Below are 15,061 nucleotides of genomic sequence, written 5' to 3'. Positions count from 1 at the left end.
CAAAAAGAGAAAAAGAGAGAGGAAAAAAATTGTATTTAGACTGCACTCACACAATGTTCCTGGTTTAATGTTGGCAACCACTACACTCTAGAAATATTTTTTAGAAAAACATTAAAACAAAATTTACCTCTTGTATTGTGTAGTATAATGCAAATGTTGATGCAAACCAAGAACATTGTGCGAGTGCAATCCTTGGTCTGCAGCAACATTTGTGCATAGAACAAGATCCAGGTTCAGTAGCGGCAGCACCTTAAAATCCAACTAGATTTCCAAGGCATGAGCTTTCGAGATTCAAAGCTCCTTTTGTCAGATGTAAGGAGTGGGGAAAGGAAGGTGGTCCACACACCTGCTCTTCAGGAACTGGAAGTGATTGCCTCAAATAAAGACCAAATGGCAGACCGCACATCTCCATCCTTCTGGCCCTAAAGGAAAGGTAGATGTTGGAGGCTACAAGAGGCCGCGTCAGAGTTGTACCTTGACGGACAGGAACAATGGCAGGTGTACTGGGACAGTAAGGAGACACATTGTACGTGCCTCAAATGGAGTAGAGAAAAACCTGGGGATGTACCAACACAAAACCAAGCTGTTGAGGCAAAGAGAGTTTGCTGCCTGCCAGAGTTAGAGAAAGAAAAGGTCAAGATGGCGCAAATTCAACAGGAGCTGCCTTCTACTGGCTTCTCTGCAAAGGGGGATAACCAGAAAGGCCCTGTGAACTGAACAGGGTTCAAATTTTCCTGTAGAGCTTTGAGGTCTATTCAGTGGGGCTTACTCCCAGGAGAATGGCCTTAGGATTGACAGAAAGGACCAGTGCAAAGTAAGGTCTTTTCAGCAGTTTGTAAGTGTGCTTTAGACTCAAAACAAACTCTTTTCAACCATCTCCTCTCCTCTCTCAAACAAATACTCTGCTCCAGACCAAGGGTTGCTCTCTTATTTGCTTCATATCTTTTGGCATCTAATACTAATTTCAGAACACTCACAGATAGTTTTCTGAAAGGTACAAAGAACTAAGATCAGGTTAAAATGTAAGCCATTGCCCTAGATAAACAAAACATTTCCAGTTGGGAAGTCCTTCTGAACACCGGCACACTCTCAACATACAGGGTCTCAGGCTTTGTAATAATTTCCCCCAAACTCTTGAAACGGGCTTAATTAGACATGAAGCAGGAGAGTCATGATCCGGATAGTAAAGAGTCCAGCAGCACCTTTAAGACTAACCAACTTTATTGTAGCATAAGCTTTTGAGAACTACAGCTCTCTTCGTCAGAGGCATCTCGTCAGATGCACCTGACGAAGAGAGCTGTGGTTCTCAAAAGCTTATGCTACAATAAAGTTGGTTAGTCTTAAAGGTGCTGCTGGACTCTTTACTATTTTGCAAATACGGACTAACACAGCTAACTCCTCTGGATCTGTGATCCAGATACTGATTTTTGTTTTAAATTCTAAAGCAACTGTGTTGTGAAGGTAATGATCTGATCAAGAAAGCAACAGCGGGAAGGGGGTGTTTCTCGCTTTCCTTTCTGTGCCACCTTCCCAATCGCAATCACCCACGACTAACCTATTAGCAGTGTGTGACAGACTCCTCGTCTGACTTTACAAAGTTAAATAAAAAGGGACTCAAATGTGCAGCCTGGTTCTCTCAGCCATGGAGTCTAAATCACTAGTTCTTAACAGCAAAACATCACCTCAGATCTTCGGTATCATTGTTAAAAATACATAGAGCATAACCACACAGGTCTAATACTCTGTTGGCTTTATCTCAAGATAATCCATGAAGTACGTAATGTATCAAGGACTACAAAAGAGGACAGCAAAGCAGTTGAAGAGCTACTGTTGCACAGAGGTTAGAGTTTTGGACTCTGATCTGGGGGATTCTGGCTCAGCCCTCAGCCGCTGCTGTGGTGGCTTTGGACCAGTCAGCCTCTCGGCCTAACCTACCTCACGTAGTTGAGGCTCAAACTGAGGAAGGAAGAATTGTGTGTGCCAACCGGAGGTCCTTGGGGCAGGATAAAAATGCACAAGATAGAAGGATGGGATATCAATCTGATCCTTGTAGACTGAATTATTTAAGAGGCCTTTTACTCAGATAGCAGGGCTGTACAGTAAAGAAGTGGTCTCATAGAGATCCATCAGAAAAAGAACAGGGAGGGACCAGAGACTTTACTACTATTGCTGTAAATATTGATAGACCATAGACTCCACTATTATTCCTATAAGTATGATCCTACTGGGTAGTTCCTATGTTGTTTAATCCGTCAGTCTTAGAATTGCTTATGCTTTATTTCAGCATTTCTTCAGCTCTGTATTAGATTTCTGTGGGTTTTATAAATCTCTGTAAATTTGCATGTATATACCCTATTACATGTTTATTGAAATGGCTTTGACATTGACTGTACTGAGTCACACTGTGCAATCCCCCTCGAGTCTCAGTGAGAAATGCAGACTACAAATAACGTAAATAAATAAATATTAGTTAAAATGAAACAAAGAATGACAGGGAGGGAGAGGAGACATTTAAAAGGATATAATGTTTAAGGCTTTTTAATGGATCCACCCCCCAAATAGACCAATATTAACATCCTTTATGGAGCAGTATTTCAATAATTAGATTGTCAGTCCTAGGGTGGCAGTCCCTGGCAGTTAGATCCCCAAGTCCCTCACAGCAAGCAGGCAGCTGTCTTGGCTGAAGAAACTTTATTTAGAGATATAGGTAGAAGTTGGCAGAAGTGATTATTCAAACAATAGGACTACTAATTATAGGGGACGTTCTCCCGCCCACTGGCCTGTTTGCATTCAGGCACGAAAACCCAGAAAGTTACACGGGAACAAAGTAGTTTAGTCTAGACAAAATACAGAGTGGAATCATTCCCTCCTGTGAAAAGATACATTTCAGTACACAGCTGCAGCTCCGGTCCAAGGACACTTAGAAGTGAGATAACAAAGAGCCACTTGCTCCTCTGGAAGTAAGTATTAGCAGTCTAGACACCCTCAGGTGGCTTATATAAAATGCATAAGATACAGTATTTAACTTTGTCATTATATCAGTATGAGTTTATGATGCAGTGTACACATAGAATCATAGAATCATAGTTGGAAGGGGCCATACAGACGATCTAGTCCAATCCCCTGCCCAGTGCAGGATCAGCCTAAAGCATCTCTGACAAGTATTCATCCAGCCTCTTCTTGAAAACTGCCAGTGAGAGGGCGCTCACCACCTCCCTAGGCAGCTGATTCCACTTTTGAACTACTCTGACGGTGAAAAAGTGTTTCCTAATATCCAGCCGGTACCTTTGTGCATGTAGTTTTAGCCCATTACTTCGCGTCCTACCCTCTGCTGCCAACTGGAACAGCTCCCTGCTCTCCTCCAAATGACAGCCTTTCAAATATTTAAAGAGAGCAATCATGTCCCCCCTCAACCTCCTCTTCTCCAAACTAAACATTCCCAAGGCCCTCAGCCTTTCCTCGTAGGGCTCAGTCTCCAGACCCCTGATCATCCTCGTCGCTCTCCTCTGCACCCTCTCGATTTTGGCCACATCCTTTTTGAAGTGAGGCCTCCAGAACTGCACACAGTACTCCAGGTGTGGCCTGACCAAGGCAGTATAGAGAGGGGCTATGACCTCCTGCGATTTTGATGCTATGGCCCCTTTGATACAACCCAGGATTGAATTAGCCTTTTTTGCCACCGCATCACACTGACTGCTCATATTCAGTTTACAGTTCACTCTTACCCCAAGATCCCTTTCACATATACTACTGCCCAAAAGTGTATCCCCCATCCAGTATTTGTGCTTCTCATATTTGTGGCCCAGATGTAATACTGTGCACTTGTCTTTGTTGAATTGCATCCTATTCACAGCTGCCCACTTCTCCAGAATATTCAGGTCTTGTTGAATTTTAATTCTATCTTCTTGGGCGTTTGCTACCCCTCCCAATTTGGTATCATCAGCAAATTTAATGAACAGCCCTTCCACTCCTTCATCCAGATCATTGATAAAAATATTGAAAAGTACCGGGCCCAAAACCGAGCCCTGCGGCACCCCACTGGACACCTCCCTCCAATCTGATGAAACGCTGTTGACCACCACTCTTTGAGTGCGGTCCTCCAACCAGTTCCCTATCCACCGAATTGTCCTATAGTCTACTCCACAGTCTTCCAGTTTGCCCATCAGAATGTCATGGGGGACCTTATCAAAAGCTTTACTGAAATCCAGATAAATCACATCAACAGAGTTCCCCCAATCCAGCAAGCTGGTCACTCGATCAAAGAAGGAAACCAGGTTGGTCGGGCAGGATCTGTTAGGAACAAAACCATGCTGACTTCCCCGGATCACTGAGCGGTCCTTCAGATGCAGAACATAACAATGGCATGGATGTATATATCACTCTCAGTTTAAAATGCAGAACACAACAATGCATACAACACAATACTGGCATGGATGCTTGCAGAACACAACAATGCATACAACACAATACTGGCATGGATGCTGGCAGAACACAACAATGCATACAACACAATAATGGCATGGATGCTGGCATACATGACAGAGATAGGGAATAGAACAGAAAGCACGAAAGAAAAATACCTAATCAATACCTAACAGAACATTTTCATGTTATACGTATTTCTGTTGGTTCTGCACTGGTACAAAACATTTCTTTGGTCATCGAGACATTGCTCAATTATTTATGATAAAATATTTTTATCAGCAATATCATAGTCTATTTCTTCAGGACTGAAATAAGTTCCTACAAGACTTTTGTCTATGCTTAAGTGCAAGCATACAGCAGTAAGATGGCTGAAAGTAACTTACAGCATGACCTTAAGCAAAGCCACACTCTTCTAAAGCCCACTGATTTCAATGGGCTTAGAAGAGTGTCACAGTTTAGGGTTACACTATTAGTCAGAAACGACAGCACTTGCGTAACCCTTTGCTTGCACTTCTTCAAAAGTGGCAGACGTAAAAGAATTCCTCTTCCTCCTCCTCAGCATCCCCCGATCTCCATTATTGCTCAACTACATCCAGCTACCCAGAATATTACTCACATTCTCTGATTCCATACCTGGCTAGTTCCCGGGGTGGGGGTGTTTTTGACGTAGCAGGAATATGAGCATGTGCTTAATCACAATGCCAGCCACAAACATCTCTGAACACTGATGTTGTCCTTATGAGCGTGACCTTCCTGGTGAAAGTCACCTTAAGCCGTCACTGTAAGCAACAATACACCAACATGTCACATCATGCCAAGAGGCTTATATACCCATACGTATAAAGAACAAAAACCATTTCCTCTTAGGGCAACACAAACAGGAAAGGAAGAAAAGCTCAAAGGACATGTTAAAATTGTTCTCTCTTTCCGTTTAATTGCCAAGGGGTGTTCCCCCTAATTTATGATGCTGTTTCTCAATAAATGATGTTTTTAAAATATGCAAATCACCAGGCTTCAGATAGGCTCCATGTGCCTAAAAATAGATCTAGTCAGATACTCTGTGTCTCCCCCCACCCACTGCCAATCCTTCTGGGGACACCAACAGTACAATCCTATGTAGAGTTAATGTACTCTTTCATTGACTTTAATAGACTTAGAATGATGTAATTCTGTTTAGGATTGCACTGTAAGATCACAAGGTCATGCAATCATACCTATGATCCTACCATATGCTCCTCAATGTAGGAAGAAGATACCAGCTTAAACCAGGGAGAAACTACTTTCAGCGTCTTTTTCCTTCAAATACCATCTGAACTAGTCCAAAGCCCTGATGACAAAGTACCATCTGAAAAGGTGTTTGACCTGAAAACTATTCTAAAATAACAATGCTTAAACAATGTTTAAAAAGGATAGGCTGGTTCAGACAAGACTGAATGCCATGACATGATGAAATAAACCCACATTTGGCATTAAGGAGAACTAAATTCTGTTTCTCAGAATAATCACGTTGCTTCTTTTTCATGATTCATTCCGGCTGGTTTCTGAAGGAGGGCAAAGACAGCCACAGCAGCACCTCACCCTACCTATCTAATGGAGCCATGTACAGTCTAGCTCTAGTTTCTTAATTTACTGCTTACACCTTTCCAAAGCAGTTCTCCCAAACCTGGATGAAAGGACATTGCCACGCATCTTACTCTCACAATCAGAGCTCCCCGATGAAGTCTCTCGCACACTGCTTTTGTTGAACCTTCAATGCCTCTGATGAATTGCTGCTACATCCTCACACCCATTGACCACTACAGGGAAATGAAGGAAACCACATACCAACTCCATTAAAGCCTTGTTAAATCCACTATTCATAGGAACGCCTGAAAGGGAGCCAGAATATACACTAGCAGATTGCCTCTCCCCTCTCCTTAAACAAACTAAACAACACCAACGATTTTGCCTTAATGACTTGGCAATTTCCAAGAGCTGAGGAAAGGGCATCATACTTGAAACTATTACCCAGAGTAGCATTCCAAAGAAATGCAAGGACACAAGGTACCACACAGCAGAAATGCACAGGAATAGGAGGCAATAAGGTTCAAGCTCCTTCCCTCTTGAAAAGAGCATCTACCAGCATAAGGATGTCCAAGAGCAGGAGTGGCCATTTCACTTCACCTTGTATTACTACCCAGCCAGTCTAAAGGAACATGAAAGAAATACATTCAGATAAACAAAGGCTTTTGTCTGCATAAACGCTCTCTAAAGCCATACACTCATCTTGCCCCCAACCTCCTAAGACAAAAACGATTCTTTCAGTAGTATGGCAAGGGCTGCTCAGAGGAGAAAAAGCCAGCCAAAGAAAAGCAAAAAACCATCTAACAATTTACCAGCTTGCCTATCCACACCTAGATGATGCAACACTTTGAATAATCAGATCTAACAAAACCTGCTCCTTTCGAAAAAACTGCAGTTCACCCCAGGATAGTGAATCTACGTGCAAGACTCTATTATAAAGATGCCCCCCCCGCCCCCCTCCTCCCACAATGAGATAATGAGATAACCTTCACCTGTTACATTTCTACCTAAATGGCAACTGTTTATTTAGGTATTTATACCCTGCTTGCTTGGGGGGGGGGTTATGACATTTGCCCCTCCTTCACTGTATCTAAACAACCCTGTGAGGTAGATCAGGCTGAGAAAGGGTGACTGACCCAAGGCCACCCAGAAGGCTCCACAGCTGAGTAGAGATTCAAACATGGGTCTCCCAGATCCTAGTTTAACTGCTACACCACCCTGGTTGATATTCTGATCAGAGAGAGGGGGAAAAAACCTGGCAATCTTGCAAAACAAAGTATTTGCTCATTAGATAAAGTAAGTAATTTAGGAAGATTCACCTGATGACTACCTATCAGTTTGACAGGAAGATATTAAAGGATAAGAGTCTTATCTGGAAAATATATATATATATACTGGCAACTCTACAAGGGAAAGCCCCCTTCATCTGTGTCAACTACAACATAAAAAGCATTTTCTGGCATAATGAAGGAATGTAGGCAACTTCATCTGATTAACAGCAACCTGTCCCAGAGATCCATAAGACAAAGGTGGCAACTCTACAAGGAAAAGTGCATTGCATCTAGGTGTGTTGCAACAGGGAATGCTTTCTCCAGCACCAGATAAAGATCAGCTGATCAATTTCTCCGTCTCTCAGACAGGCTGTTGTTAAAAGGCACAAGTGCTCTGCTGGGGGGCAGGGGGAGATATTGGCAAGCCCTACAAGGGAATCTCCCTTGCCCTGAGTTCTACTACAACAGTGAAAGCTTTTCCTGCCACAAAGATGAAGTAATCCTAAGAACTTCCTTAATTAATGTCTGTCTATATATGTTAAAGATAACCCTATCAAGGAATAAAAAAAATGGTAGCAAGGCTAGGAAAAGCCTCTATTTCTCCTTTTCCCACTAGAAACAAAATTGAAGGTCCTTAAAGACCAACAGGATTTTTATTCCAGCATGGGTGAGAATCCCCTCCTCTTTCATCATCTGCAATCCACTACCCCTCTGGAATTTTTTCCCCAGTGGAGAGAGGAGCAGGATTGTGCTATTTGTATTTTGTTATGATGGACTGTCTAACTTGTGCTGAAATGAACTGTGCGTTAAGCTGTTTATGTAGAGTTGCCAGCTCCAGGTTGGAGATTTCGGGGGTGAAGCCTGGAAAAAGAAAGGTTGGGGGAGGGAAAGGACCTCAGCATGTTATAATTCCATAGAGTCCACCCTTCAAGGTCGTCATTTTCTCCAGGGGAGCTGATTTCTGTGGCCTGGAGATCAGTTCTAATTCCGGGAGCTCTCCAGCCACCACCTGGAGGCTGGCAAACCTAAGCCCACAGCTACAACAATAAATATTTTGCTGCCTTGCTTCACCTGACGCATTTCTGCCTGCGACCATCCAAGGAGCAGAAAACTTGCAGGATGGGGAAAGGAAGGGAAAGGGGGCGACCCTTCATCGAGAAATAGGCGAACACAGATGCTCCAGAGCGTCTTCCTTCTTGCCGGGGAGTAAGCCCCGTAGGCCAAAGTGGGGCTTGCTTCTGAGTAGGGCTGTGCTGGGACGGCGAGGGGGGCGAACGCGACTCCCCTCGCCGGCGGCCGCCCTGAGCCCCCTTTCCCGAGAGGCAGCCCCGCTGAGCAGCCCCGGGGCTTACTCCCGGGTAGGCCGACGCGACCCGCATTACCTTCGCACAGGTAGCCGGCCAGCCCCCAGATGAAGTCGGTGCAGCAGTGGCAGAAGGTGGGCTTGGTGAGCGTCACCCGCCTGAAGCCGTGGCCCGGCGCGCTCCCCCGCGGCGGCGCCGGCGGCTGTTGGGGCGAGGCGGGCGGCGAGGGCTGCGCCCGAGGCGGCGACGGCGCGGGCAGCGAGCGGCTCTTGCCGCCTCTCCCCAGCAGCGGGCTGGGCGCCGGGCTGGAGCCGCGGCTGCCGCCCGCCAAGGGACGGGCTCCGTCTGCCATGCCGCCCGCCCGCCTCCCTCACAGCAACCGGCGCGCCTCTCCCTCAGGGCCGCCGCCACCGCCGCCGACTCGAGGGGGCTTCGTGAGGGGAGCGCGACCCACGGGCGGGCGGGCAGGCGGGCAGGCAGGCGGGCAGGCAGGCTCTCCGCTCCGGCCAGACTTCCGCCGCGCTGCCGAGTGAGGCGGGCGGGCGGGCGAAGCAGGAGGAGGGACGCAGAGGGCGGCGCTTCGCCTCGGCAGCCGCCGCCGCCCCGCGGCCCGCCTCAGCCGCCCTCGGGCGCCGGCCAGCGGCCTCCAGGCCGCCTCCTGCCGCTTGACCCAGAAGGGAGCCCCGCGGCGGGGGACGGGCGGGCTTGGCTCGCTGCTTTCCTCCGCCTCTGCTGTTTGGCTCCCAGCCCTGGCGGCAGCCCCCCCCCTCGCGACTTCCCCCGTAGAGAAGCGCCAGGAGGATGCCCTGGCCTGGATGGCCCAGGAGAGCTCGGAAGGTCGGCCTTGGTCAGGGATGGGAGACCTCCAGAGAAGACCAGGGCTGCAGAGGCAGGCAAGGCAAACCACCTCTGCTAGTCTCTGGCCAGGAAAACCCCACCAGGGGGCGCCATAAGTCAGCTATGGCTTGAGGGCACTCTCCTCCACCACCACATCATATTTAGCCTCTATAGCCTAGGTGACCCTGATCTGGTCAGATCTCAGAAGCTAAGCAGGGTCAGCCTTGGTTAGTAATTGGATGGGAGACCTCCAGAGAAGACCAGGGCTGCAGAGGCAGGCAAGGCAAACCACCTCTGCTAGTCTCTGGCCAGGAAAACCCCACCAGGGGGCGCCATAAGTCAGCTATGGCTTGAGGGCACTCTCCTCCACCACCACATCATATTTAGCCTCTATAGCCTAGGTGACCCTGATCTGGTCAGATCTCAGAAGCTAAGCAGGGTCAGCCTTGGTTAGTAATTGGATGGGAGACCTCCAGAGAAGACCAGGGCTGCAGAGGCAGGCAAGGCTTGAGGGCACTCTCCGCCTCCAACCAGTTTGATATAGGGGTCAGGACTGGGGTCTGAGAAATTCCGTGTACAAATTTGTGACTGGGTCACGGAAGCTTGCTGGATGACCTAGGATCACTCACACCGTCTCCACCTAAGTCGCCTCATAAAGTGATAGGATAAAATGCCAACAGCGGTAGAATAAAATGCTGTGAGGATGTTATAAGCTGTTTTGGTTCCCACTGTGAGAAAAGTGGGGCATAAATATTTAAATAAATCCTGCGTGTGTTTGTGTATGTGTTTAGCACAGGGCCTTTTAAGTCTATTTTTAAAAGACAGAAGGTATTTACAAAGAAAAGGCATCATGTGCTCAATTGGGTCTTAGCCTAACAGCACCATTGATGGTAGGAGGGCCTACCTCTGAGTAAATGTGCATGGGCTGGAGCTAAAAAGTTGCTACCTGAGCAGTTTATCTTCCTCTTGGCCTGCTAGTAGATTCATAAAAGAAAGTAGATGGAGGTGGTGGCCCATTTGGTTACAATTTTTCAGTAGGGGTGTGTTGCACATGAAAAGAGCCACAGCATCCTTAAATCCATTTTGAAACACATGATGTCTGCTCTTTCCAAAGGAAAAAGGCAATCCATACATACTCAGAGCTTTTTGCTTACATTTTTTGTTTGCTTAAGTTTCATTTTGCACATAGTCACAAGTATGCTGCTTAAAGTGCCAGAACTTTTGAAAACTAATGTTGCAATCCCAAGAATACTTTCCATGGAATAAGCTTTCAGAAAAAATCGGTATAGACCTGTTTAGGGTTGCACTGCAAAGCTGCTAATTTTGGAGCAAACCCTTACTTGTGGTGACAGATTTACTCCCACGTAAGTGTGTAAAAGATGGCAGCCTTAAAGAATAGAGAACAACTTGCTACATTTTGATATTGTTAAGTTCCAGTTGTAGGAGTTAAGAATATCCAGATGTCCATACTCCAAACTTGTCAAAAGTTCTTATTTTATATCAATCCTATTTTTTCATATTAGAAGAAATCAGGGGGCGGGGAAATTTTTTTTAAGATCATGTATTAGTGTTTTGGCCAACCCGTTTCTGTGAAATTTATGATTTACCACTTTTTATCCTTAGTTGATTAAATCAGATCACATGTAACCCTAAGTAAACTGGGTGAAAATGGGATAGAGCAAGAAATCTATTTAGTTTTATCAGTCTAGTTCTTTTTCAGGAAACCAAAAACAAATTTAGATTAAACATTTTTATTCTGTCTTTTCACTATTTAACTTTCAAAAGGGAGTATAACACTAACGCTCAACTGTGCAGTCCCATTACAATAAAAGCCCAATCAAGGAAGATATCCTGACATCTGTACTTACTATTTTCATCCTTTCTCCTATTGCTGATAGGATGAGAATTTACAAATAAGCTTATTTTTTGGTAAGGCCTGCCCTTGGGATTAGATTTCTGTTTCTTGGATTGGATTTCTGTTTAACTACCAAAACTATACTATTGACAGGGGTATAAACCATATAATATTAGTAATACACGTTTATTGAGATAAACTGTGGCTTGAATGACAACATGCCAACTACTAGTTTAAAATTCCTCATGTATTGAACTCCAGAAGGGTAGACATGTCAGTCTGTTGTATTGTAGCCCCTTAAAAACGAACACTGGTTTTGGCTGCAGCTTTAGGGAGCCAGAGCCACACTTTGTGACTCTCTGATAAAGTAAGTTATTTTGTTGACAACTCAGTGTACCGGTTAGCAAAGTTAACATTTTCCATGTTTTCTTTACCTCAGCCCCACCTGACTTGAGTCACTATGGTGACAAAACGTAGGTACCCAAGCCAAGTGTTGCTCTTACGCAAGCCAAGTGAGCTAAGACACACTTGACATTTCTTATTTCCTGGCCTGGGCTTGAAGTGAAGGAACAATTGCTGAATCCTTGCTGAACCAGCTCAAAGGATGTCTTCTGACAATTCTAAGTACATACCAGGGTAAGAGCATAAAACGTCAACTGTCAGAACGCCAGAAGTTCTATAGAAGGGGAAAGATGAAGGGGCTTCTACAATCCTGACATGCAATCCATGTGTCTCTTGTTATTAGCAATCGAAAAATATCAATTTCCACTAAAAGCAAGTATAAATGTGAACCAAAAATAAATCTAAAAAGAAAATGACAAACACAGAAGGCAGTTAAATAAATAGTATTTCCAGTTATTAGTTTTAAACCAGACTTGGAAGCAAATACATAAAATTTACTTGGGGGCACACTAACAAAATGAGCTCAAGACCATGGAAAGCTTCTGCTACAATCAATATGTTGGTTTTTAAGGAGCTGCCAAATCCTTCTTTTGCTTTTGCTGCAACGCTGACATGGCTCCCCCACTGGAATATGTAATCACTTGGTAGCTTTGCCAAGTAGGAAGAGAGAGAGAGGAGTCCTCCACTTCCCTAGATTTCTAATCAGGTACAGATGTATTCTAAAATGCATCTCAGCTCCACTTGGCAGGCTGTTACAGGTGACTAGCTTACCTTGTGGCTTCACGGCTACCATAGCCAATGGTATTCTGGATGTATAATGTGGTCTGACAACTTGTGAGGGTGACAATACCACATACTACTCCTGTGACATACAGACACTGTATAGCCCAGGGCTTCTCAAGTAACTGCAAGATGGAGATCTCCAGCAGCAGCTCCCATGCAACAAACTCAGTTATTCCACAAGTTGCACGTGCCAGTCTCAAGACATGTTGATGGACATGCTGTTGTATGCCAGCATACCTGCCAATATTGTGTTATGTATCTTGCGCTGATCATAACTGTTTGCTAAGGTGGTATTCTGTATTTTGTATAAATCATCTGAGAGTGTGTAAACTGCTAACTTACAATGCACTGAGCCAATGGGGGCTATCCATTATCTATTGCAAGTATTTACTTTCGCTTTTCCAGTAAGTGTCCTTGGATGCAAGCTGCGGGCAGCTAGCAATGTATTTCTTCTCAGAGATTGGGATGATTTCATTCTGTACTCTGTCTAGCCTAAACTAATCAGTTCCCATGCAACTCTTTGGGGTTTTGCACCGGAATGTCAACGGACCCAAAGGGCGGGAAGTTTCCCTATAATTAGTGTCCATTTTTTAATAGTCACTTCTGCCAATTGCTACCTTTGTGTGAACACCCTGAACTGTATGAATCTAATAAAGTTGCTTCAACTGGAACACCGGTGTGTTTATTGTGGAGAACTTGAAGGGACCTGGAGGCCAGGGTCTGACACATGCTTGTGTAGTTTCAATTTTTGCTACTGCAGAAACAGGGCAATGGCACTTCTTCATGGCAGGTTTCCCCACATTGTCCTTACCTCAGTTCCTGGCAGCAGCCATCCCCCCCTGCTCCCTATGCCACCAGTCTGTGTATCAGACTTTAGCTCTGTTGCAGAGCTTTAATGGGAAACTGGATCTGAAAAGAAGATCATCTAAAGCAGTGTTTCTCAACATTTTTCCGACCGTGGCCCCCTTCCGACCTTGTTTTCTTCCTGTGGCCCCCCTGTCCTACCGGTATAAAGGTAGCTATTTTATATGCCAATAAATTGCGCTTTTTCTTCCTTATATGGAATACCCCTGCTCTTTAGCTCCCCCTAGTGGACTCAGGGTTACACTTGCATGAAGAAACAGCACCCCACACACTGTCTTTTCTGTTTTCTTGGTCACTTCTCTGTTTTCTTCACTTCTCACTTTCCTCTGTGGCCCCCTAGGCTCGTGCCATGGCCCCTCATTTATGCAATTTTTATCTGTGGCCCCCTTGGAATATCTTGGGGCCTCCTGGGGGGCCATATGGCCCCAGGTTGAGAACCACTGATCTAAAGAAAGATGGATGTGGAAGCCCCTTTCTCTTAATTTCACTACTGGGTGGTGTCATGTATGTCTGTACCCATTCATCCATGCCAATTTTGATTCTGATTCTGTTGCTTAGTCCAGTTATTGTAAACATGATCCTGATGTAACTCAGTTTCCTTTTCTTAGTGCTCTAACAGTTTCTCAGGCTTTTGCAGGTGGTTATCTGTTGGACTGCAGTGGTTATGACCTTATACTTCCTCTCAGACTGATATCACAAATATGTAAAATGTTCTCACAAAGAAAGAGTGGCAAAAGATTGTTTAGAATTGGGAGGGGGAGGAAAAGTGAACTAGAAAAGAGATGTATTTTTCCCATGTTGTCGTTCCTGTCAATTTTTCTACTCGAGCTGCTTAGATACTTGTCTTGCTCCAAAGTAGACCTATGGACCTGAATATGGAAAAGATCTGATTTCTGAATAAAAGTCATTTAACCAAGGACCTGTGTCTTGCTATAATGATCCAGAGATCTGTCTGCCATACCCTGTCATCTAGAGCCTGACAGGTGGATTAAAATCTTTGTGAATACCCTTGGGGCTGTAGACAGGCCAAAGAGGAATGCTCAGAACTGCAGATGATTCCCATTTATGCAGAAGCACAGAAACTTTCTGCATGCAGGTGATATGGGCACATGCAGATACACTTCTTTTAGATACAGCAAGATGAGGTATTCTTCAGGCATCAGTGCTTCCGCAAAAGATCTCATGGACTCCATTCTGAAATGTGTCAGTCTGATCGATTTGTTGAGGAACTTTAGGTACAAGATCAGACCATTTCTATGGCCCAGATGTCGAGAAGATGCTGGATGGCAACTTGGGTTCTGTGTAGTTTTTCTGTGTTTGGGTGAAAGAGGGAGAAAAGAAAGCAATCTGGTGGGGACTTTACATATGGCATATCCTCTGGAGATTATTTCCAGTGACCATTTGTCCACACGAGTGTCAAACCAAATCTTCTGGAATTGCAGAAAACATCCTTCCACCGGAAGTGTTTGGTAGTCATGCTTTATTGGACAGGTCATGAGCCGACCTGTCATTTCTCTGCTAGAACTGCTTACCAAATTGGTTGGAGGAGTATCCCCTTCTGAATGGCTGTTTGGAGGAGGTCCAGGAGGGTCCTTTGTTATCTCTAGTAGTACTCTTTGCGAATGAAAGAAATGATTTCTGTAGGGCCTGCCAACCATTGCAATACAGTGTTCTGGGCAATGACTTCTTCTTGTCCTTAGTCTCTATTAGGATCTTGTCAAGACACTCTCCAAACAGCATGCCACCTTCGAATGTGT

General features: G+C 45.0%; 1 protein-coding gene across 2 annotated transcripts in view; it reads right to left on the bottom strand.

Annotated features, from left to right (window-relative positions):
- The window catches only part of DGKQ (diacylglycerol kinase theta), an 83,481-nt gene extending 74,413 nt beyond the window's left edge, over window positions 1–9,068 (bottom strand). The window contains exons 1-2 of one of the 2 annotated variants that reach the window (XM_054986844.1): window positions 6,063–6,220; window positions 5,059–5,204 (exon numbers count right to left, since the gene is read on the bottom strand). Coding sequence is in view for 1 of the 2 variants with exons in the window: in XM_054986843.1 (XP_054842818.1) it covers window positions 8,642–8,915 (274 nt within the window). In the remaining variant the exon portion in view is untranslated. Of the gene's footprint in view, window positions 1–5,058; window positions 5,205–6,062; window positions 6,221–8,641 lie in introns of those variants that run through there. The other variant, XM_054986843.1, reaches the window with a different exon arrangement.
- Window positions 9,069–15,061: the final 5,993 nt, after the last annotated feature.

This window comes from Eublepharis macularius, chromosome 8 (assembly GCF_028583425.1).
Source record: "Eublepharis macularius isolate TG4126 chromosome 8, MPM_Emac_v1.0, whole genome shotgun sequence".
Lineage (NCBI taxonomy): Eukaryota > Metazoa > Chordata > Lepidosauria > Squamata > Eublepharidae > Eublepharis > Eublepharis macularius.
The sequence above is the reverse complement of the archived record's forward strand: the minus strand, read 5'-3'. Positions and strand labels throughout refer to the sequence as shown.